Consider the following 24,959-nt stretch of genomic DNA (forward strand, 5'->3'; position numbering starts at 1 on the left):
GTTCTTGGAGAACCAAAAAAAAATCTTCCCCAATTACCTTTTCACATGACTTCTCTTAAGAATGGGAGTAATCTAAGTAGGAATGTGATTGGTGACGCAATATTTGTTACCTTTGTTGTTCCCTTGACTACGCCACTCATCAGCTTTGCCCAAAGGCCCGGTATGTTAGTTTGTGACGTGCTTTTCGTAAAATCCTCTATCGTGAAAAAGATGTTCTTCAGTCTATATAGAGTAATGTGCTAGTGATTTATTATTCGTATTTTCTTCCTTAATCCTATTCCCATATTGACTTTGGATTTTAGCTATGATTAAGAATTAGTGATGTCGACACAGGCTTATTATAAGGATAGATTGGGATTTGACCCTAATGAGGGCGGTGAAGGGTTTTTAGACCCGCGATTGCATGGATATGAAGAAAGTTTGTCAAAATTTAAAGGTTTGAAAACTAGCCTAGGCTCTTTCTTCTATAGGCCTACTCGTAATTAGGAATTCGCTTTATGTAAATTAGAAGAAAAAAAACGGGCAAATTTCTACCAAATCATATTATTGACTTACGCATAAAGTGAATATTCCACTCGTTGCCTTTTTTATGCTGATTATAAATATAGTAGGCCTAATCATTTCTATCGGAAATGAATTTCAGCCCCCTATATATGCCAATTCAGGGTATAGGCCTATATTTCTACAACCTAACCTAACCCTGAATTGGCATATATAGGGGGGGGGGCTGAAATTCATTTCCAATAGAAATTATGATTATATTCGTAATCAGCTTAAAAAAAGGCATCGAATGGTGTATTCACTTTATTCCTAACTCAATAATATGATTTGGTAGAAATTTACCAAAAAACGTTTAACCTACCTATAGAATCAGAATTTCATCCTGAATCCAAATACAAGATTCATCTTGGTATAAGTCTAGAATTGGGGGTATGTTGGCAGTGGGCCATATAATTGAGCTAAGATGAAAGGGAAAGCGTCATTTGATGCCTTTTTTTATATGCTCTTTCGTAATTCAAGAATCGCTTCTGGGGCTAGTTGTATCCTGAGCCCAAAGGTATTTCATTTTTGTAACCGCTCAAAGCAGAGGTGAATCCAAGGGGGAGAGGGGGTTGCGCCCCCCCCCTCGCGTAGTCTAAAGTAGTGTAATTTACTTAATTAACCCAAGTTTGCGTTACATTAAACTTGCTTTTAACGCAAGTTTATTGGATTAACCTATTTTACCCCCCCCCCCTAAAAAATCCTAGATACGCCCCTGACTCAAAGAAGTTACCAACACTAGTTAAGTTGTTGAAAAGTGGTTAAAAACATATCACTAGTTTATAAATAAGTTTTTCAAGAGTAACATATTCCAAAAATACTTATCTGTAACAATTCAAGCCTCGTCGACAAATCAGGGTAAATTCCAATTCAGGGTATATATTTGCACATTAGGGGGGGGGGGGGATAAATTTCATGGTAAATTTGCAGTTGGCCATATAATTTAGCTAGGATGAAAATGAAAACATCATTTAATGCTTTTTTATGCTCTTTCATTATTCATATAAATTCCCTTTAAGGGCATAAAATACAATCAGCCCCAGAAGCAGGGGCGTCTGCACTCCCCCCAACTTTTTTGGCATTCGGTAAAATTTTCGTCGAAGGCGAAAATCTCGGCAGAAATTTAGCAAAATCGGCCAAAATTTAGCAAAATTCTTTATTTCTGCAAAAAATTCGGCATAAATCAGGTAGCGATTCGGTAAAATTTACGAAGATCGTCCCCCAATAAAATGAGCCTCAGGAAATATGAAAGAACATAAAAAAGCATTGAATGACGTTTTCACTTTCATCTTAGCTAAATTATAAGGCCCATTGCAAATTTACCGAATTGGGGCTATCGAAAAGGAAACATACTGAGAAAACAATTATTACTTCACAAATATGCATTTCTAAAAATATGCAGAAAAATTGTAGTTAACGCATTTCGAAGGTACTTCCGCTATACTATAAATTGTTGTATGAGTTGGGGTAGGGTCCGAATATATATAGCTAGTTTAGACCTTACTAACTAGGGTAAAAGTTGGTTAGAAGTCCTTGCTCAGCACTTTGGAAATGTTTGTGCCATGTGAATAAAACAAGGGATCTAAATCCTGAATTCAAGTCAGAGATTGTGTTTTCAAGCTCCGGCTTCCAACTCTACCCAGTTAGCCATAAATGGTTCAGAGATTCTGTAGAATTGCTCCCCCCCCCCATCAAGGAATTCATCTAATTTCCGAACCATTTAAAAAAATACAGACTGCCTATTCGTCAGCATGGGCGCCCATAGACTGAATTTTTTTGTTGGGGGGGGGGCTTACCTGGTCTCATCGGCATTTCCAGTGCTGTATAATTGAAAGCTCAAGACAAAATATCATAGGCAGCGCGATAGCGCTGCCTAAGTTAAGAGCGATGTGGGCACAATATATTGTTTTTTTTATACCAGGGCACTTGTTGTAGAAAGAGATGTCATAGGAACTTAAAAAGAGCTCATGGAGGGCAACCAGCTCCCCCTACCCCACATCCTCATTTCCCCAAACACATCCAATCAAAATTTTTAAGGACAAATTTTCAATACCAGAACATAATTTGTGCTTTACTGAAAACAAAACATGTTTAAATGTTTTAAATGTTTTCACTTTTTTTTACTTAAATAAGTAAAAAACTTTTTTTTACACTTTTTAACCCATTTTTATTTTAAGGAATAAATATCAGCATAGGTAAATTGAACTGACAATCTACGATTTTTTTTTTTTTTTTTTTTTTTTTTTTGTGAAGCGTTAGTTATGTTCTGGTCTTGAGAAGGCATGGGGGTTGTCAGGCCTAGTAAAGTTAATTTTTGCTCGTTTGAGTTTGACTCGGCTAATTATTATAATTTCTGTTTGTTTTGAGTTTAATTTAATTGTTGATAGTGATTTGCGGTATTGTTACGCTAGGAAGATTATTTGACTTTATTTCTGCCTATTTTTGGCTTAAAAGAGCTTTTTGCTTATCTTTGAAAACTCATTCTGTGGAAAGTTTTTTAAATTAATACAAATATATTACACCGTCATTCAGCCAGGGGGGGGCTGGCGCCCTCCTTGTGGGCGCCCATGTTCGTCAGTCAAAATGTGAATCGTTAAATTTTCCGTTTTGTCGATCAATTTATGGTGACGGTCTGCTGCGCATCGCTTTACTTTAACCTCCCTTCTAATGGGCAAATCTATAGCCCAAATTATATACATACTCAGTGAATAGGTACTTATCTGTTCTAGCAACCCCACTCAAGAATTACGCCGTGTAAAACTCTAGAACAAATTGGTTTCATCTACCTGTATTGAGAGACAATTAGCTTACGCTCAGTGTAAAACAAATGGCGGTTGACGGAATACTTTAGACTTAGATAGTATGGGCTATATATTTGCACATTAGGGGGGTGGGGGTAAAGTATTTGGACAGCGTGAAGTTAGAAAAAATTTTTACTTCATAATACGCAGAATAATTGTAGCTGTCACATTTTGCATGCAGACCCGCGACATTTTATCCCCCCCCCCCCCCGTGCAAATATATATATATATATATATATATATATATATATATATATATATATATATATATATATATATATATATATATATATATATATATATATATATATTATATATATATATATATATATATATTATATATATATATATATATATATATATATATATATATATGTATATATATATATATATATATATATATATATATATATATATATATATATATATATATATATATATATATATATATATATATATATATATATATATATATATATATATATATATATATATATATATATATATATATATATATATATATATATATATCCTAAATTTGTTTCGAAAGTAATATATTTTCATTTTGTTTTGGTTTTTTTATTAGGATTAACAGAACTTCACTTCTTTGTGAGGTCGCTATAACAGACAAGTACCAGTGAATTCTCAATAGTGGGACCCTTTTCTTCTTATTAATTTAACAGCAAACGGTAAATAAGCGGTCTGAATAAAAAAAGAAAATATATCACGTTGCGCCCAATTTTTTTTCTTGAACATGAATGCCGAAAATAACTGAAAAGGTGAACAACGAATTACCTAGTATATAATTAAACATAGTTAATTAGGTTTCCATTAGAGTTGGATTTTTTTCTAACGGGCTTTATTTCGTATTAGGAAAATTAAGCACTTTTAATTAGAAATAAAAACAATAATAATGCAAACTCATAAAAATAACAAAGTTTTGTTTGTAGCCTAGGATTATGCTTGGTCATTTTCGTAGAAAGTGGGCTTAAATGCAATTGCGACGGTGGTTATTATTATAGTTGAAAGAACATTGAAATTATGGTGGGGGGCTAAGAGGTTTCAAAACTCTTCTTCATTTATGTTTAGCTTTTATGTTAAGTTTTTCTTTCACAGCTCTTCTTATTGATTGAAAGCGATGAGTGGTGATTCGGGGGGGGGCATGAAAAATAGCAAGAAAAGGTGAAATATGAGTACAAAATATAAATAAACCATATATATATATATATATATATATATATATATATATATATATATATATATATATATATATATATATATATATATATATATATATAAAGAAATAGTATATTTGTTTAGTATATTTGTATACGAAATATTATATTTGTATAACAAGAAATTGCATCGCGGCAAGATTTTGTGTCCTTAGGTGATCGTATTGAACCAGTGGCCGTTGATATTAGTAAAGCGCTTATTCGAACTAATACTGAGTTCTGGTACACCCTTTCAAGTGATTAATTAAAAAAAATTTCCACAAAATAAGTTTTTCAAAGAAAAATATACTCCTCCCCCTCCCCTTGCGCACTTTTCTGATTCTGTTCATATTCTTTCAATCATAAGCGTAAATTTCGCTGAACCCTCTCCCTCCCCTTGCGCACTTTTCTGGTTCTGTTCATATTCTTTCAATCATAAGCGTAAATTTCGCTTAACCCTCTCCCTCCCCTTGCGCACTTTTCTGATTCTGTTCATATTCTTTCAATCATAAGCGTAAATTTCGCTGAACCCTCTCCCTCACCTTGCGCACTTTTCTGATTCTGTTCATATTCTTTCAATCATAAGCGTAAATTTCGCTGAACCCTCTCCCTCACCTGGCTCACATTTCTGCTTCTGTTCATTTTCTTTCAATCATAAGCGTAAATTTCGCTGAACCCTCTCACTCCCCTTGCGCTCTTTTCTGGTTCTGTTCATATTATTTCAATCATAAGCGTAAATTTCGCTGAACCCTCTCCCTCCCCTTGCGCACTATTCTGATTGTGTTCATATTCTTTCAATCATAAGCGTAAATTTCGCTGAACCCTCTCCCTCCCCTTGCGCACTTTTCTGATTCTGTTCATATTCTTTCAATCATAAGAGTAAATTTCGCTGAACCCTCTCCCTCCCCTTGCGCACTTTTCTGATTCTGTTCATATTCTTTCAATCATAAGCGTAAATTTCGCTGAACCCTCTCCCTCCCCTTGCGCACTTTTCTGGTTCTGTTCATATTATTTCAATCATAAGCGTAAATTTCGCTGAACCCTCTCCCTCACCTTGCACACTTTTCTGTTTCTGTTCATATTCTTTCAATCATAAGCGTAAATTTCGCTGAACCCTCTCCCTCCCCTTGCGCACTTTTCTGGTTCTGTTCATATTCTTTCAATCATAAGCGTAAATTTAGCTGAACCCTCTCCCTCCCCTTGCGCACTATTCTGATTCTGTTCATATTCTTTCAATCATAAGCGTAAATTTCGCTGAACCCTCTCCCTCCCCTTGCGCACTTTTCTGGTTCTGTTCATATTCTTTCAATCATAAGCGTAAATTTCGCTGAACCCTCTCCCTCCCCTTGCTCACTTTTCTGTTTATGTTCATATTCTTTCAATCATAAGCGTAAATTTCGCTGAACCCTCTCCCTCCCCTTGCGCACTTTTCTGATTCTGTTCATATTCTTTCAATCATAAGCGTAAATTTCGCTGAACCCTCTCCCTCCCCTTGCGCACTTTTCTGTTTCTGTTCATATTCTTTCAATCATAAGCGTAAATTTCGCTGAACCCTCTCCCTCCCCTTGCGCACTTTTCTGATTCTGTTCATATTCTTTCAATCATAAGCGTAAATTTCGCTGAACCCTCTCCCTCCCCTTGCGCACTTTTCTGGTTCTGTTCATATTCTTTCAATCATAAGCGTAAATTTCGCTGAACCATCTCCCTCCCCGTGCGCACTTTTCTGGTTCTGTTCATATTCTTTCAATCATAAGCGTAAATTTCGCTAAAGCTTGAGGAACAAAAAAAATTCTCTTCCAAATTAGTCAGTATTTTGGCTGAAAGTCGCACTGTAAAGATTTTGATGTGGCAACCTTGTCGTAACAGAATTCAATGTTTGTTTAAGATCATTGTTGTTTTGATTTACTTGAATATGTTTGTTAAGTATGCCATTAAGACTTTTTTTTGTATTTGAAGGGGGCGTAACTCCTTAAAGCTATGGACACCGCTTAACTTCAGTGTATGTTTGGTTGCTTAATAATAATATTGTTTGAAATGCCTGCAGGGGCGTAGCTGAAAATAAATTTAAGCTTGTAGAAACACTATTAGGCAATTGAACTCAAGCTTATTAAGCAATTTGATACTGTTAGCTTTATATATTTAACTACAAAAGGGCCTATTATAAGCTGTTTGGCTAATGGGCGTTGTTATCGACTACTTATTATTGAGTAATTTCGTCTAGAAGAATAATGTTGGCTGTAGATACCTACGCAGCAATGTATATCGACGAGGAGTAACATTTGGGTGTTAGGCCCAAATTCGAAAACCTCCGCAAAAATATGCCCGCTGGGCTGTAGAAAAAATTTAAAACATGCACAAATTGTAGATATCTAGAGTGCGTCGGCTCACTGAGAGGCGAGGGGGTAGTACAAATAACAGTTCAGTCGGGAAAAATCCTTTTATTTGACTCTTAAACGAAAAAAAAAATATCTGGATATTTTGGTCACATACGGAGTTTATCTGCTGACGACGGCCAATATATATGTGACCGAAATATCTAGATATTGTTGTTGTTATTGTTTCACTATCAAATAAAAGGATCTTTTCCTATTGAACTGTTGTTTGTTCGTCATGGAAAGGCAGTGTGGTCTCCGAAAATACCCAGGGAGGGGGTATATAGGGAATTACTTCTGAAGTTGGTCCAAAGGGTTCCCTGGGAAAAATCGAAAACTGCTGCGGACCAAGAATGTTCCTTTATGTCTACTAATTCACCTCACTTCAATTAGTTCAAGCCTTTTGACTCCGTCCTACCAAAAATTTACTCCGTGAGAACCTATGCAGGGACGTCAAGTCACGAAAAAGTAAATTGGCGAGGGGGAGGGGGTGTTATACAGACAAAATGTACTTTTCAAAATCGGGAGTGGGGAGGGGTAATTTTTTAAGTGAAAATACTTAAAAGGTATATCCCAAAATCTAGGGGGCTCTTGCCCCCTACCTTCTCCCCAATCAGCGTCTTTGCACCTAGAAACGAAACATCAAAGAGAGGGTATCTTGCTTGATAAGGTGTTATAATTTTCTTTTTTGAAATTTAGGGTCAATTTCTTTTTTGTCCATGAGGTCGTCCTTTTTCCGCCATCTGATGTACATCTCAGAGTGGCAAGTGCGCCGCACATTTCTGTCATATTAGGAACAATTCTACCACGCGTGTTACAGACCCTGCAATGCTTTGCACAATTCGGCAAACTTTTGCCACACTCAGTGCGCGCCACCTGATGTACGTGGGTTCAGGAAGTCGGTACCCCTTAGTTTTGTCTGGATTCTATTTAGAATGCTAGTGTATATCTGAAGTTGCAAGGTTGGCTGATTATTGGCATTTATACGGTAGTTAGGTGATAATTGTTTTTCTTTTTTTTTCTCTCTTTCCGTCTGCCAACATTTTCCACGCCAAATTTACGGTCAGTGGGCTTACATCCTTTTGTGTCCTAAATTGATCTCCCTTCCATCCAATTCAAAGCTGATAGGACACTAATAGTAACTTGTTGACGATAGATCACCAACAACATACCTTAATGCAAGGGAGGAAGTAAAAGAATACCTCCCTGATAGACACCCGTGCCTCTGCTGGTAAAAATCTGAAAAGCTGACGGTACTTGTCGGTCATTGGACACACATTCAAGAATAACGCTTAGGCTACATTTCAGAAAACCGGTTTCATACCCACAAAAACAGTGACGGATGACACAATGCATTAGACTTGTATATTTTGGGCTATATATTTGCACATTTGGGGTGGGGACTAAGTTAGGTTACGTTGAGTTAGATTAGATTAGCTTTCCATAATTTTGTTTCTAAAGTATTATTTTATCATCACTTTTTGTTATTTTTCATTAGGATTAACCTAACTTCACTTCTTGGGTGTGTTTCCAGTAACCGACAAGTATCAAACAGACCTTAGAACTTACATGTTTTCCGGTTTTGATCCTTCGCGGCCGAAAAATATATTACCTATCCCTCCCCCCACCCTGAGGGTCAAACATTTGATCAGTTAACCGCATGCGAAAACAAGCCATTGGATTATCCTTGTGTTCCTGGTAAAGGAGGTACGTGCGCAGACATTTAAGGTGGGAACCTGTCTTTTCTTGGAAGTGATCAAAGCTCTTCAAAACTATAAAAATGACATTTTTTCATATAGGAAAAAATCCTGGCAGATCTTTATCGTGTCAGGGGTGGGTCTCGGAGCACAGTTCTGCTGCACACATTACTGAAATACCCAATAGTTTTTTTTAAGTTTGGTAAAGTCCAAAGTTTTTGACGCAACCACAGAGAAACTGAGGTCCTACTTCTAAAAAAATATTTCGACTAACATTTGTTTTGGTTCTTTTTAGTCGCTTAAAATTTCACGCAGACAGACTAATCGGATGGAATTTAACTTTTTGTTCTCTTTGCTCGTTTAAAATTTTATACAGAATGCCAGGGGAGCAATCAGGCTTTAAAAAGGCTTCCATTTTTGTGCCTACCCTTAAGGAATAATGTGATTGGCTATAAATACGCCAAAGACAGGGACAGATTCAAAATTAATCCTTGGCGGTGGGGGTACTGATGAAAACTTGGCTTTTCCTATTCGTGTTTTTCACCCATCCTACTCTGTAATTAGTGCAACTTTTGATCCTCTTAGTGGGTATGCCCCCGGATCTGCCCCGAAAACCACCTCATGGATCCACCCCTTGCCACAGGTGTAAATCAATAAAATTAAAGCACCCCTTTGATCAGGGAACCACAGGAAAGTGATATCTCTTATCCTCTTTGTTGTGTAACCTTTTCCAGACAATAGATTGCCTAGCCTAGAAAAAGAAAAATTCGCTTTTGTCGTCATGACATGCAAATAGCCACATGTACCTTGGTTGTCTGTCAAAACCTCACCATTACTCCATAATATCTGTAACTTAGACCTTTTATATGCTCTTATCAAATAGTTCGTAGTAACTAACTGTAAGTAAAGAGTGAATCAGCCCAATAGAGCCTACAATTAATACATACAAAAATTGGATTTTAAATAACGATTTAAAATACATAAAATTCATTAAGGGTGATATTGTCCACCAAAAGCTACGAGCCTGAGAAAATTTGGCTAATTTTTGAAAAAGGGGGAACGCCCTCGAACAATCAAGTGATCTTAATGAAAATCACATCGTCAGATTCAGCATCTCAGAGAAGCCTTCTGTAGAGGTTTCAAGCTTCTATCTACAAAAATGTGGAACTTCGTTTTTTTGCCAGACGACAGATTACAGATACGTGTATATTTGTTTATTGTTTTTTTTTCCAGCGGTGATCATATCGAACAAATGGTCCTAGAGTTTTGGAAGTAGACTCATTAAAAAGAAAAATAAATAAAAATTCTATTGCCCTTTTTAGTGACCAAAAAGATTGGTGGACAACTGGCCCTCCTGCGCTCTTTTTATCCCTGAAGACATCCGATCAAAATTTTGAGATTGCTATTTGGTTCAGCATAGTTAAAATGTCCAATAAATATGCTTCTTGGGATGATATAACCCCCCACAGCCCCCAGGGAAAGGACTGTAAGCAATGTAATTTGCTCATTGTTTATGTATAGTATTTGTCATTAGGAAACACACGAAAATTTTCTTGGGGGAAATATCTACGGGGGTAGTAAGTATTTTCTACTGGGAAAATTTTTCGTAGCGAGAAAATTTTTCGGGCAGAATTTATGTTCCAAAATTTTCCATGGAAGGCGTAGAGGGATTTCCTGGCATGATTTAAAAACGATCAGAATTTAAACAAAAAAAGTTTTTTTCAAATAAAAGTAAGAAGCAACATTAAAACTTAAAACCTAATGTAATTACTCCGTACATGAGGGGGGGGGGTCCCACTCCTCAAAACCTTGCTCTTTACGCTAATTTTTTTTTACGACTTTAAAAGATCTTCTTATTCCAATTCAACAGTCATTGTGTTTGAGCAGTCGTTCTTAAAGAATCGGGACAACATATCAAATTTTAGCTTAAAAGGGGAAGGATTGAAGAGGGGACAGTCCCTCTCATATACGGAATAATTTCTGTTTGTTATAAGTTTTAATTTTGCTCCTTACTTTCAGTTGTAAAAAAAATCCTGCTTAATTAAAACAAAAGTTCGGAAAAAACGCAGCAAACATTTCAGCTAATAGTAGCATAACAGAAAGTTTCAAAATGCTTGTTGAAAAAAAACTGTCAAGTTAGAAAAAAACCATTTGAAGCTGATTCAGGAATGTAACTATGGCTTCGTTTGATCAATGTTAAAAGTTTGTTGCAAAAATATTTTTTTTTGTGAATTTCGACGGATTCATTAAATTCTGATCGTTTTTAAATCATGCCAGGAAATCCCTCTACGCCTTCCATGGAAAATTTTGAAACATAAATTCTGCCCGAAAAATTCCTTACTACCTTACTATTCTTACGGAATTCCTTACTACCTAGAAAATCCTTACTACCCCCGTAGATATTTCCCCCAAGAAAATTTTCGTGTGTTTCCCAATGACAAATACTATATATAAACAATGAGCAAATTACATTGCTTACAGCCCTTTCCCCGGGGGCTGTGGGGGGGTATGTCATCCCAAGAGGCATATTTATTGGACATTTTAACTATGCTGAACCAAATAGCAATCTCAAAATTTTGATCGGATGTCCTCAGGGATAAAAAGAGCGTAGGAGGGCCAGTTGTCCACCAATCTTTTTGGTCACTTCGACGGATATTCTGAAGACCCTTGAAAATGGGGTCAGATCGAAAAGAAAACTGTACCATTGGAATCACCATTGTCGAAAACTCTGTTCAGGAGAGTTACGCCCTCCCCCTCCCCCTCCCCAACCTTGAAAAACAAGGAAAATCTATGTTTTGCATGGGTAGCACTTTTATGTCCTTTTTTTCTCTTCATTTTCTCAAAAGGCTTCAAGTTATAGCAGGAGAGGTAGAAAACTAGGACGGGGCGTCGCACAGCCCTGGGAGACTATACTTTGGGTTGAGTATGGAGAAGAACTAAATGACAGCGCTGCTCAATTTTTCCATATTCTTAGGCAATTCTTAGGTGCAAGTTTTTCAGAATTCTACAAATTTAGGGAAATATTATGTGTCAGTTTTTTTTTTTCAAACAGTATTACTGATCTATGTTGCATAAGCCACGAAGTAATCATTTTTATTCGTCTTCAGTTTCATCCTTGCTCTTCATTTCCGTTTTTTATTAATTCTCTTTGAAACCACTTTCTAAGGTTTATAATAAAGCTAGAAACTCCGTTCAGGAAACTAACCGGTCTGGTGTTATGACTATAGTTGATCCTGAATCACTGTATTCTTCCGAGTACATATTTTACTTTTTCTCATATTCTGGTATCCTTCCTCAGCTCTATAGTGTTCTGCCTTCTTTTATCTCTGATCAAATTAATTATCATTTTTGTAACTAAAACCATTTTGAAATTCCTTTTACTCCCTCCGTAAGGTCAGATAGTCCAGCTTTGGTGACAGTCTAGTGGCGAAAAGATGTTTTTCAAAATTTAAGAAGGGGGAGTGCAGGAAAACCGGCTCGAAGCTGTCACTCGTTTAGCTTATTCAAAAGAAAAGTTAAGGAATTCTTGACTTCTTTGATGTCTTTTTCGCATTTTTTTGTTTTAGTTTGACCAGAGTCTTTAATTTATTTGTTTCGTTTCTTCTATTCATTTTTTTTAGCTGACTGATGTTATAATCTTTATTATCCTATTTTTATCGCTCTAAAATTAATGCTTAAATGACTCATATGTCTTCCCCCTCCTTTTAGGTCAAGGATCCATTCTAGGGATTAGTGTTGTACATTCATTGTATTTTTAGTTGATTATGAATAAATCTAGCGAAAGCTAAGCTAAAAAATATGGCACCATCATATTTTTAAATATTCCCATATTCATTAATTTATATATTTTTCTTATTTTAATCATATATAATCAATAAATGATAGCAGATAGAACTTCATATTCCCGCGTAAGGCTCTACAGTCAGAAATGCAGGGTGAAAAACAACTAAAGAATGTTTTGGTAGCACTGTTTTGACGGTATAGTTGTCTTAGGGAATAAATGGGTTGGGTACTTGTTAATTATACGGAATAAGCCCAAGATGGTATGTTAGGCCAGTTCTAATAAAATATACCAAATATGATGAGAATATAATACTTCAGAAACAAATGTGCGGGAACTGTAAAAGAGACTTATAGAAATCAGGCCGTCCAGTACATGTTATTCTGAATACCCAACCCCTAACCACCTCTATATATTGAATATTGAATTAATGTATACCTACATCGTAATTTTTTTCACTCAAAATAAGCAAATCATAACCGATTACAGAGGCAAACCGGTTTTTGTCAGATCTTACAGAGCGAAATTCTTGAGTGTGTTCCGTATAATTAACAACTACCTGGTTAATGTTTGAATTTTTACTGACAAAACCATTGTCAAAATTAACTAATTGGTTTCGGTTATTTATTTTGGCGGTTCAACGTGGGAACATTGACCGAAATTTAGTACTGTACTAAAAACTTCACAATTTTGAAAGAACCAGTAGAAAAGAAAAATAGTAGAAAATCGCGGTTTTCAGGTACAAAATTGGTCAAAGGTTAAAAAATGTTATTTTTATGCGATTAGTAGGCCTACTTAATAATTTTTAAAGATTTTATCATCCACTGGATGTTAAAAAACAAACAAGGTATTTGACTAAATGAATGGTTTGATCGTCTTACGGCAAAACACTATAGTCAAGATATAGAAGTCAAATAAATGATAAAAAGGACATTTTCAAATTGATTTACTTTTCTTTGTTTTGCCTTGAAATTTTAATGAGAAACATTCAATGTGTATGTCATTTATTTTTCCTTTATCAGTCCTGATGTCATTCTTTTTGATCCAAGGCATTAGTAAAAACCGGTTCTAAGTTCATTTTAATAAATTCTTGACCATTTGCCTGAGATAAAGTGACAGTTTAACTAAATCATAAAGTTACGAAATTAAAACTAGAGTCCTATTTGCAGACTTACCCACCTGAAGGGTAGAGGATATACACCCATGCTTCCCAAAATCGAGGGGTCCCTCTTTCAGAAATCATTCACGGTAGGTGGCACGTGCCAAGTGTGGCCGAACTGTGCCGATAGTTTTGGGAAGTGTGCTAAGCGTTTGGGGACTGTGCAAAGTGTGGTGGAACTCTGCCAAGTGGGGGGGGAACTGTACGGCACGCATGGCGTTTCGAGATGCACACCAGGTGTACACCCCCCCCCCAGAAACTCGGAAGTTGCACTAATTATGGGATATAGGGGCAAAAAATACCAATGGGGGTGTCCAATTTCCGTTTGTGCCCCTCCCACACATTAATTCCATATCCAGACCTACTCATGAGTCGTTTCTTGCGCTGTAAAATAAAGAGGAATATGCTTCATGCCATTGGCAAGAGCCTGTGCTCACCTATCTTTATATAAATAAATACGAAAACCATGCTGCCGTTCCCTCATAAAAAACAATAAAAGTAGAAAAGCAGGGAATTTATCTAAGACAGCGAAATTTGTTTAAACCTTAATGAATATTTCGGCTCTGTATTCCAATAGCCGTCTCGGTAAACCTCATATATAAATAAAATGAGGCTTACAGGGAAATGTGATCTTTAATCTTTAAAAGAAAACGTCCTTAGATCACCCGTTTTCAACAAGCCATCTAGAGCTAGGAATGCCCTCATTTCACTTCATCAGCACAAGAACCGTTTTAAGTGGGTCTATCAAAAATCGATAAAAAGACTTTCCAAGGGTAAATAATATTGAATAGTTGATGTTTTAATATTTTGTTATTTGTTTAAAAGGATTTTAACTATGGAGAATGGGTAAATATGTATATAGGTTGTAAGTATAAATTACTTGTAGCCCATACTATTAAAGATAAGCATTAATTTTTCCATACTAAAATAGTATGTGATTAGGACAATCACAGGTGAGAAATGTCCCATGTTTTTATATCCAGTATTCAAAAAGAAAACAACTCCAGTTTTTAGCACATTTGAAGATAAATTGTTTTTTCCAATAAATTCTAGATTTACAGTGTAGTATTTGCCCCTTTCTTATAGAACCTACGTTCTGCAGTTTAACATCTTTTGAATTACAATCACAGTATATAAATAATAGATATTATCTATATTATCTATATAGGCTACAGTGATGTTAATACTCAAAGCGTTGTCTGACACGAGAGACTAGCATGACCGCTTAGAGGAACTTTCAGACCACAGGCAAATGGCGGTTCAATACCCCATTCAAAAATAAGCATCAATTTTTGTTAATATTAGTAAATGAAAACCAAACGAAAAAATAGAATTTTTCTCAAAGGGAGCGTCATGGAACCGAAGGAAATTATTAACCATAGATCTCTTGGATGCTCTTCGAGTAGTGAAACAAAACAGGATATTCTTACGGAACTCTGTATGAAATTAGTCCCCTTTTATCAGAGGCCTCGCTTGGGGGGACAAGGGGAGGTAGTTGCCCCCAATAATCTGTAGAAAAAATTATTATATAGCCCATGCCCCTTGACTATCCAGATATGAACCCCTCTCCGCCCCCCCCCAATAAAAATGATGGAGGTACTCCCTTTTTACTCCTTTTTATTGAACCCTACTGATTTTGAGCAATATGTATAATGAGAAATGTTTGCTTGCCATTTTTTTTCAAGCATACTTATGCTCTTTTGTGATGATCAAAATCCAACTGACTTTGATCGTAAAAGTACTCCAGAGAAATATTGCTTTCGACTCCCCGTTGCATGCTCGTGATTGGCTAGATGTCATGGATACTTACATATTTGTTCAAAATTTTGTCCTCAAGAAGTGACATAAAAATCTTACATCTTTTTGGAACTGAGGGAAATTATAACCATAAATCTCGTTGATAGTTTATATTGATTGGCATTTAAATCAGTTAGTTTTCAGTAGATTAATTTCATCAATGGCATCAATTAAGAGGAGGGTGAGAAGGAAATTTTTTACCCCCTTTCCTCCTAGATGCTAAAAAAACCCCTTTTGGTAATCTCATTGGAAAGGGCTTTATTGGTATTTTTATAGAAAAAAAATTGTCTCCTCCCCTAGATTTTGAAAGATACGTTGTTGCCCCCCCCCTAATTTCAGTGAATCAATGCCACTGGATTGCATTAGTTGAGATTTGTTCAAAGATAATACCATCCTTGTGAGATTACCCCTTTTGGTAATTTCATTGAAAAGGGCTTTGGTTGGTATTTTTATAGAAAAAAAATTTGAAAAATAACAAAATTGTCCCCTCCCCTAGATTTTGAAAGATATGTTGTTGCCTCCCTTAATTTCAGTGAATCAGTGCCACTGGATTCAATTAGTTAAGATTTGTTCAAAGATAATATCCTCACTGTTATAGGTAAAGATGATGCAGAAGTTTCTCGATTTTTTTTGTTTTCTTATTTATTTTTTATTTTACCGTAGTTCTACTACAGGTAGTAGGGGACTTGAAATTTTGTCTATAATTGGAATAGATAAGACGTGTTTTTTTTACTTGTCTATAGCTTACTCCTGCGGTCATTAGGAGTAGGGTACTGCAATATAATGCCAGTGATGTCCATTAAATGAAACGATAAAGATCTATTTTACTTTTTTAGAGTTTGCGCAGGATTTTCAGTATAACATAAGGTAAAATCCATTGAAAATTTAATTTGCTTACAAATGTATAACCACGTTATACCGTTCAATAAATATAGCAAACCAAAGGGATCATTGACTTTCAATAAATGTACACCAGCTGGCACGTGCCACGCATGACAAAGTTGTGCCACACGGCGCTGTGTCTACCATGCACGAGACAAGAAGGCGTGGTTTTGCGGAAGTGTGCCATGCGTGGCGGAACATTTACCACTCTGAGATGTACAGCAGGTGGCGTAGAGCAGGCAACCACTCATAGCGGACTTCCGAATTCGACTTAATCTGTGTAACCGCATGTATAGCATATGACTTATATTTTCTGCCTATTTGTGGTTTGATCAAGCGCCTTGCCAAAATCTGTAAATTCATTTTTAAATTTTCAAAATTTTATCATATTGTATAATTAACGAAAATAGCTTATGGCCGTATGTAGTACTGTAATTTATACACATGTCAGATGTTTTTGGTATCGTAGGTTCAAAAAACAAGAAGTTTATAATACAAGCGATTTTTTTTTTAAAGAAGGGATTGAGTTTATGACCAAAAATATGTGCAATTTTGCCCTTTCAAAAACTAAGAATCACTGAAATTCAAAATACAAGACTCACATTCTGTTAAATGAATTTAGAAACAATGTTTTACGTCACTGCAACTTATTTATTACAGACAGTGAAACAACCCGTTCTGGGGGGACAGGGGGACATTTTTCGACTTGAATTTGAAAAATATCTTGATTTTGGTATTTTTAATTAAAAAACCAGCCCTCTAGGGGTTGAAAAAGGTTTTTCGCTTCTTCATTGTAAAAGAAAGTAAAAATCCTAGCCCCCCCCCCCAACGTTTTGTGGATTGGCATCCCTGAACCAATTATCTAATTGAAATTATGGAAAAATAAAATTATTAAATAACTTATCACATATGAATGGTAAAACTCAACAAAGTTTTGATACTGTACTAGTCCTATAGTCCTAGTCTTATGGTCCTAGAAGATTGGGAGAAGGCTCATTCAAACGGAAATTAGAAGTTCTGGTCCCCTTTTCAGTGACCAAAAAGATTGGACGGCAACTAGCTCCCCTGGCTATCTTAAAATTTGGCTGGAATAACTTGGGAAAAGAGGATTTTGAGGGGGGCTAGTTTCCCTCCAATCTTTTGGTCACATAAAAAGATGACTAGAACTTTTAATTTCCATTCGAATGAGCAGGACCATTGATTCGACACGACCACCCCTATGAAAAAATAAATAAAATAAGCACATATCCGCGATCTTTTTTGCAGACGGGAGCTTATAACCTCTATAATGGGGCTTTCTGATACGCTGAATCTAATGGTGCGATTTTATTAAGATTTCTTGACCTTTTCGGGTTGTTTCCCCCCTTTTTCGAAAATCAGGCAAATTTTCTCAAGCTCATAGTCTTTGATGGGTAACATTAAACTTAATGAATTTATATATTTGGAATCAGCATATAAAGCCAATTCTTTTGATGTATTAATTGTTACCAAAATTCGTTTTTTTTAGTTTCAGTTACTATTGAGCGGAGTCGCTCTTTACTTACAGTTCTTTACCGCGAACACGAACCATTTGAATATTTCTATTTCTTCCGTTATTCAGTAAAAATCCCTGGATTTTTTCCACGTAGAGGTGAATTAACAACATAATTTTTTCTCAGACCCCCTGATGGATTCTGATAATAAACACATGCATTGGGGCAACTATTCACGAAAATGAAGAAGAGGGCAGGGATTTTTTTTCTATTTTTCAATGAGGATACGAAAAAAGATATTTTTCAAACTGCAGGGGGAGGGGACACTTGCCCTTCTTTCTCTATTCAAGTAAGTGACTTCATAAGTGTTGTTTTTAGTGCTATATTACACTTACGGAAAAATAGCTTTCAAATGAGTCATTAAACGTGACCCTAAAAAGTACTGGTAGCCCACTAGCTCCAGCTTTTCCACTTTAGACATGGCACCAAAAGTGCCGTTTATAGTGCCATATGGAACTTGCTGATGGTGAAATTTATAGGAAGGATGTAGGAAGGGGCGTAATTTGTTATGGGGTAGGGGGGGGCAACTGCTTCCTCCAGACCCAAGTCCCCCCCCCCACCGACATCATTCTGCCCCCCCCCAGCCAGCAGAAATTTAGTTTCTCCAAAAAAAAATTCTCAAAACTAAGATAAGCCCGCATAATTCAAGTATCCAGAGTTACCCCCTAGCCATGCTACCCCCTAGCCATGCTAGAAAAAAGAGACAGATCAGTGCTATCCATGCAAAAAAGAAATTTTCCTTGTTGTTTAAGGGACTGTAATTTCTATATAAAAGATTTTTGACCATGCTGATTCCAATGGTACAATTTTCAATTAAATCTGAGTCCATTTTCGAGGGGTACCATTTTACCATTTTTACCATTTTACCATTACCATTCCTGAATCAGTGTCTCATGGCAATTTTTTTACTAATTGGATTTTTTCTAAACGTGTTTTTCAACTTTCGGTTACTATGGGCTGGGGTTCGCTCTTTACTAGGTTGCAGCTACCGCTGCAACCATGATTTGAGCAAGAGAATAGGGATTTCGTCAAACGCAAACGAAAGAGAAGCCTTAGTGATTTTCGAACTAATCATCACGCGTATAAACAGCTCTTAAAATTGGTTTCTGAGAGAGGATGAAGATATGTGTGAAAAAAGGCTACTTACTTTCAGTATATTCTAGTTCCTTTGTCTGGAAACAGAATCTCGCGTAGAGTGGCATAATTCTACCACAAAGAGTGGCAGAAATTTGTCAGAAAAACTGGTAAAATTACCGCGAAGTATTGGCAACGCCGCTCTGTACTTCCTCGCCCAACAATGCAACTGATAATTTACAAAGAAGGGTGCGCGGAGAATCAAACAGTTGCATGTGAAGAAGCCGTAATAGGAAATGACACATGTCAGCCAAGTCATTTTTGTTATTCATTGCTATTGGCCACCCGAGTTATTGAATGCCAAAAAGTAAATACTGATTCATCCACTCGTACTAATTTGAATGCCACTTTAGAGCATAACTACCTAAAAACTATTGTGTATTCTATTGATGCTCTATTCCCTATATGGTACGACCTTGAAGTATTCTTACTTTGGTTTGCTGATTCGTTGTGATGGGAAATTAGTTACTGATTCTGGTTTAGCGGGTATAATTATTGGCTGAAATTTATGATGGTTACAAATGACTTGAATCACCCACCTGAATGCTGTGATCCAAGGTGTCCCACAGCTTGTGTGTACGATTAATGAGTCGTCCCGTCCATGTCATAAGGAAAAAATATATGCAAAGATTGAAATTTTACAGGAGAGAAGAAAAACTGTTTTAAGATTCTTTCTTTCGAAGGTGTAACAAAGAGAAAAAGAGATCATCCTGCCAACGCTTCTGTGGTAAAAAGTGCTTTTCCATTGGCTTATTCTTGTGACGTCAATCGCTAAAACTTTTTTTTAGCCAATCAAATTATCTCTCAAGTGTATGTCAGAGAGGGACGGCAAATAGCTGCTCTTTTTTCAGTAATTATTTTACTAGCCTGTTCTTGTTATGTTAGACTTTCAGCGAGTAAAAAAAGCCCTAAGTTTTGGAGTCTCAACATTGTTACGAGTAAAGTAGCCTCACCGTTTCTCTTTGTGTGAGGTTAACCCTATTTTGACGTTTCAACAGTTTTGATGGTTCTTTTCTTGAGTAATTTCCCATTATATGGGCCTTTCTAAAAAGTCAAGTTTGTTTAATGCTAATGAAATGAAATAAAATAGGATGAATATATCATAGTTTAGAAACAAATTTGGGCTATATATTTGCACATTAGGGGGTAGGAAGTGGGGGGTAAAGCATAGCATATATTAAATACGTAACCTAACCTAGGTACCTCCCCCCTCTAAACCGCAAAAAACAAAAGTTTAAATATCGTATACGCAATAAAAACCACGCTATCATTGTATTACTCTATAGCCGTTAACCCGTCAAAAACGGGTTTTTCATGGCTGGTTTCCTTGTAAAGGCCCATATAATGGGAAAGTACCTTTTCTTGAGATTATAACGGTAAAAAGCGAACTGAATAGAGAATAAGAAACTGGAAAAAAGAGCAAGATGTTAATCCCTTTTTGAAGTACGTGATGGATGAAATATAGGCAAATGGATTTCACCAAGTGATGTTAGCTTAAATTTCTGTCTTCAAAAATGCAAAGTAGCTCCACCTCTCATTTGTAATGCGTATCCTTTTCGCAAGGATGAGGTAATTAACATGAAGCCTGTATAAAACAGACTTCATGGACAGACTAACACAGACTTCAGGCCTGGGCCCTGGCCTTCCCCGCATTTCCTAAGTTTTCCCGGATCTTTGGGTACTTCTAATTAAATTATCAACTCGTTTTCTTATTATTTCCCCCTCCTCCTAAAAATGCCGTGTGTGTGTCTGTTGTGTCATTTAGAACCTGCCATTTAGGATCCGATTAACGTTTGATTGTACTTTACTAGTTAAGTCATTATTCAATGTGTTAAATTGTCGACTTCTGCTATTTCAATTTGTGTTAATCATGCTAATTTTGCCTTTTTTTGCTATCATTGATTTTTTTCCCTTTTGGGCTCTTATTATTCTTCATTTATTTTTACTCATTTGTTTTGTATTCTATGATGACGAGCAGTTTGCTTAACACTGAATGTATAAATAAACAAATTTCTGTTCGTTTACAAATAACCTATTCATTTTGTGAACGGCCTTTTGCGGAACACACCGTTTTTTCTTCTTTTTCGGAGTCCCCCAAATATTGCCACAATGACCCTAGTTCCTACTTACTGCGTTTTTCAGAAAAGCAAAGATTTTGCGGTTTATGGATGATTGTTTAGAAAGATTCACGTGCCTTGACCTGGATTCACGTGGGAAAACAGATCCACGTACGTTTGATATTTTAGCAAATGCAACAAACTAATACGGAATTTGAACATCATTCTAACTTAAAAGTGCGAATGTTCTAGTATATAGTTTATATTCACCAGGTATATTTTGGATTAAACATTTTAAATTATATTCACTAAAATACAGGAAATTTTTATACTCAAATACACTGAAACATTTGACAGGTATATCTAATATTTCAAGGAATTTGAGTTGTGTACAAGTGTTTCATGAAGTATAGGGAACAAAAATGATAGAAGCTACCGTAAAAAGCAAAGATCTACAAGGCCGTATCCAGGGGGGTTAAGAGATATGACCCCCCCCCTCCCCAAAATGTTGGCGCGACTCGTAAAAACGTAACAAAAATGAATATAAACAAATTTTTGATGTGTTTTTTAATTTTTGTACCTCCTCGAAAAATTTGTTTGTACCCCCCCCCCTCCGAAAAATTCTGAATACGGCCTTGGAGACCTAGGTAGCTTTTTCAACTCCCAAAGGCAATATCAGATTTTGCATCACCTCCCCTTAACTTCGGTGGTCATTCATGAAATATATGGTAGCCTACACATTGTCCAAGTGGCGCCCCAACACATGCTGTGCCGTGGGTCAAGTGACCCCCATTAACCCCTAGCTACCTCACTGGTAATAAAACGGAACTTGAAAAGCTTGAGATTATGTTACAAGAATGTTTTTTGTTAATATGATTTTGATTTTTGACCTCATTGTCTGCTAGTTTAAGTAGCTGTTCCAACCCCCTCCTCCGAGCAACTTTGATCCATTTCTCGTAGGAATGTAGGCTGAAATTTTTGGGGATGGGGGCTGGGTAAGTATGTAAAGAATTAGACAACAATGCACCCAGGTTATACCAAAAGTTTTTCTGAAGTTTCGCGAAGTTTTCATGTTTGACTTTTTAGAAAAATCCGATACGTTGGAATCTTAGCTGTAGAAATTCAAACGGCTTAGTATCATAGTTTGAAAGAGGAACTTGTGTTTGGATTCTGCCTACTCGAACTAAGCTAATTAGTATTATCGATTGGTTTAATTAGATATGATGCTATTTATTCATATATACGATGAGAATATCATACACGATGAGAATCAAGTCAAATCTCTTGTACCGAACTGCGTGAAAGTTTCCCAGTGCGGAAGGTCCCTAGTGTTCAAGGTCTACTTTGAGTGGAAACGAAAGTGTCTTGAAAGTGTCTGTGAAAGTTGGCCATGAAAAGCTTTCTGCTCAAGCATTTGTATATCTCCCAAAGCGTTGTTTCGCGTGTCATAAAACTGGGCATCTGGCCTCGTAGTGCTCCAATTGGGCCCTCTGCTCTCGCTGTGGATCATGCGATCACACATCTAACAGTGCCTCTCCGTGTTCAGAAAAAATGTTCGGTCTAGAATGTAAAGTTGCCGGCCATACTTGTTACAGTGTAAAGTATTCCAGTAACACAACAGTCAACTAGCAAAGCCCACGGTATGATATGGATCTACTACTGCGCAAGCTGTATTTTCGTGGAATATTAATGATGGATTTTTAGGCAAACTTCCTGTGATAAAAGGTTTGCCTTCGAACTGTGATGTTTTGTTCTTGCAAGAACAATTTTTGACGAGTCATAGTTTAGGCCTTCTGAAAATTGACAATAATTTTGCTAGCTACTCGGTGCCCGCTAAACGATCCGCTTCCAGTGGCCGCTCCTCTGGTGGTATTGCGATGCTTGTTAGGACCTCTTGCCAGTCGAGTATTTTTGATTCATGTGATTTTTTCTTGCTGTCCGTGTTGACCGACCGATTACCGCAATGGCCGATCGCAATTTTTATTTACTTCTGCGTGTTAGAAACTAGGGTCTTGTCTTTCAAAAATTCACCAAGATACGTGTTGTATTATTATAGGAGATTTTAACTGTAATTTAACTGACGCCTTGTTATTGCCTACTTATATTTTGTCCGGTATTTTTGACGGTTGGCTTAGGATCTTGCCGAAGGATCTCGATTACACTTACACACACCATTCAAGTCACGTGTCGAACCTTACCATGCAGTTTCTTCTGCAAATCTCCAAGTGTCACCAGTTTACATCGTCACTGACTTACAACTATCAGACCACCTTCCAATATCTTCATCTATTTCTTGTCCTTCTGCTCAGTCTACTCCCACCCCAAAATCACATCAGCCTCACGCCCAATTTTACAGGGATTGGAAAAACAATAAAGGTGATCTCTTCGTAACAGTTAATTCTGTCCATCATAAAATTCATGTTCCGTTCCAGCTGCTCATGAGAAATCCGCAAGCTGATGCAAATGAAATACGGGTGTTGCTGGATATCTATCTTGCCCTAATTTACCATGCCCTGCGATGCGCAGTAAAGGCCGCTATAGCCTACCTCTTAAACGTACACGTCGGGGTGTCATGAAGCATTGGTCCAGTAATCCGAGCATCACTGTATATAAATAATTAATCCAAAAAACTTTTTGCACAAAATAAGTTTTCAAAAAAAAGTAAAGAACTCAATTAAACCAAAAATGAACAAAATTAGAATCAAATAATCTACCAAGCATACAACTACCACAAATCAGTATCAATAAATAAATGAAACCCAAAACAAACAGAAATTAAAATAAGTCAAAATCAAAACGAGCAGAAATTAAGAAGAGTAGGGTTTATGCTTTCTAAAAGCCATAATATAATTTGTACTTTACTGAAAAATTCAAATGAATTTACTGAAAAAATGTGCATTGTCAGTTTAATATACAGATTCTGATATTAATTACTTAAAATCTTAATTAGTTTTTGATTTCTTAAAGTTATAAAAGTGAAAACATTTAAAGAATTTTTTTCAATAAAGTACAAATTATATTCTGGCTTTTAGAAAGCATAGTGTTTAGAACCCTACTCAGATTAATTTCTGCTCGTTTGATTTGATTTGAACCTTATATGCCCCAAGGGCATAACTTACGACCCTTGTCCTGAGGGCTATGGGGGAGGGTTGTCATCAAAAACATAATTTCCATTTGGAAATCAACTACGTTGAACAAAATAGCTATCTCAAAATTTTGATTGGAAGTGTTTGGGGAAATGGTGGGCGTGAGAGGGGGGTAGTTGCCCTCCAATCACTTTCGACTATTAAAAAGGTCACTAGCCCTTTCAATTTCCAATCGAATGAGCTCTTTTTGAAGTTTCTACGAGAATGTTTTCAATAAAACCTGATATGCTCCCAGGGCATAACTTACAATCCTTGCCCTGAGGGCTTTGGGGGGAGTATCCTCCTCAGAAACATAATTTTCATTTTGAAATTAACTACGTTGAAAAAAGGCTATCTCAAAATTTTGATTGGACGTGTTTGGGGAAATGATGGGCGTGGAAGGGGTTTTAGTTGTCCCCGAATCACTTTCGGCTATCAAAAAGGGCACAAGCTCTTCCAATTTCCAATCGAATGAGCCCTTTTCGAAGTTTCTACGACAACTGCTTAGATACGAAGTGCCCTGGTTTAAACCAAAAAATGAATAATACATTGTGCCAACATCGTCTTTTACTTAGGCAGTGCTATTTCGCTGCCTATGATAGACAGTATGATCATTCCCTATCTCAACCAGTGTTTTCCTTCCACTAATGTCGGAATAAAGTATTTCAGTGCAAAAAAAGAGTAGAATTTTAGTAGGACACAATCCGGAAGTAAGTATATTATCGTGCTTACTATTTGAACAGGAATGTTAACAAAATTGATTCTTACGCTATATTACCACTATTTTACGCTCTATATAAATTTTTTGTTTCCCCATTTGTTTGACCACAGTGTTTCCCCATTTTCTGACTTCTTTCCAAGTTACAAT

At 36.4% G+C, this 24,959-nt stretch overlaps 1 protein-coding gene across 1 annotated transcript in view; it reads left to right on the forward strand.

The window, feature by feature from the left end:
* The first annotated feature begins 247 nt into the window (after window positions 1-247).
* The window catches only part of shot (dystonin-like protein short stop), a 429,136-nt gene continuing 404,424 nt past the window's right edge, over window positions 248-24,959 (forward strand). The window contains 1 exon segment of the mRNA XM_089095886.1: window positions 248-436. Within this exon segment, the coding sequence (XP_088952012.1) occupies window positions 322-436 (115 nt within the window). The 5' untranslated portion in view covers window positions 248-321.

The sequence above is a fragment of the Artemia sp. Qi Xiang Cuo genome, chromosome 10, assembly GCF_049724085.1.
Source record: "Artemia sp. Qi Xiang Cuo chromosome 10, ASM4972408v1, whole genome shotgun sequence".
NCBI classification, from domain to species: Eukaryota; Metazoa; Arthropoda; class Branchiopoda; order Anostraca; family Artemiidae; genus Artemia; species Artemia sp. Qi Xiang Cuo.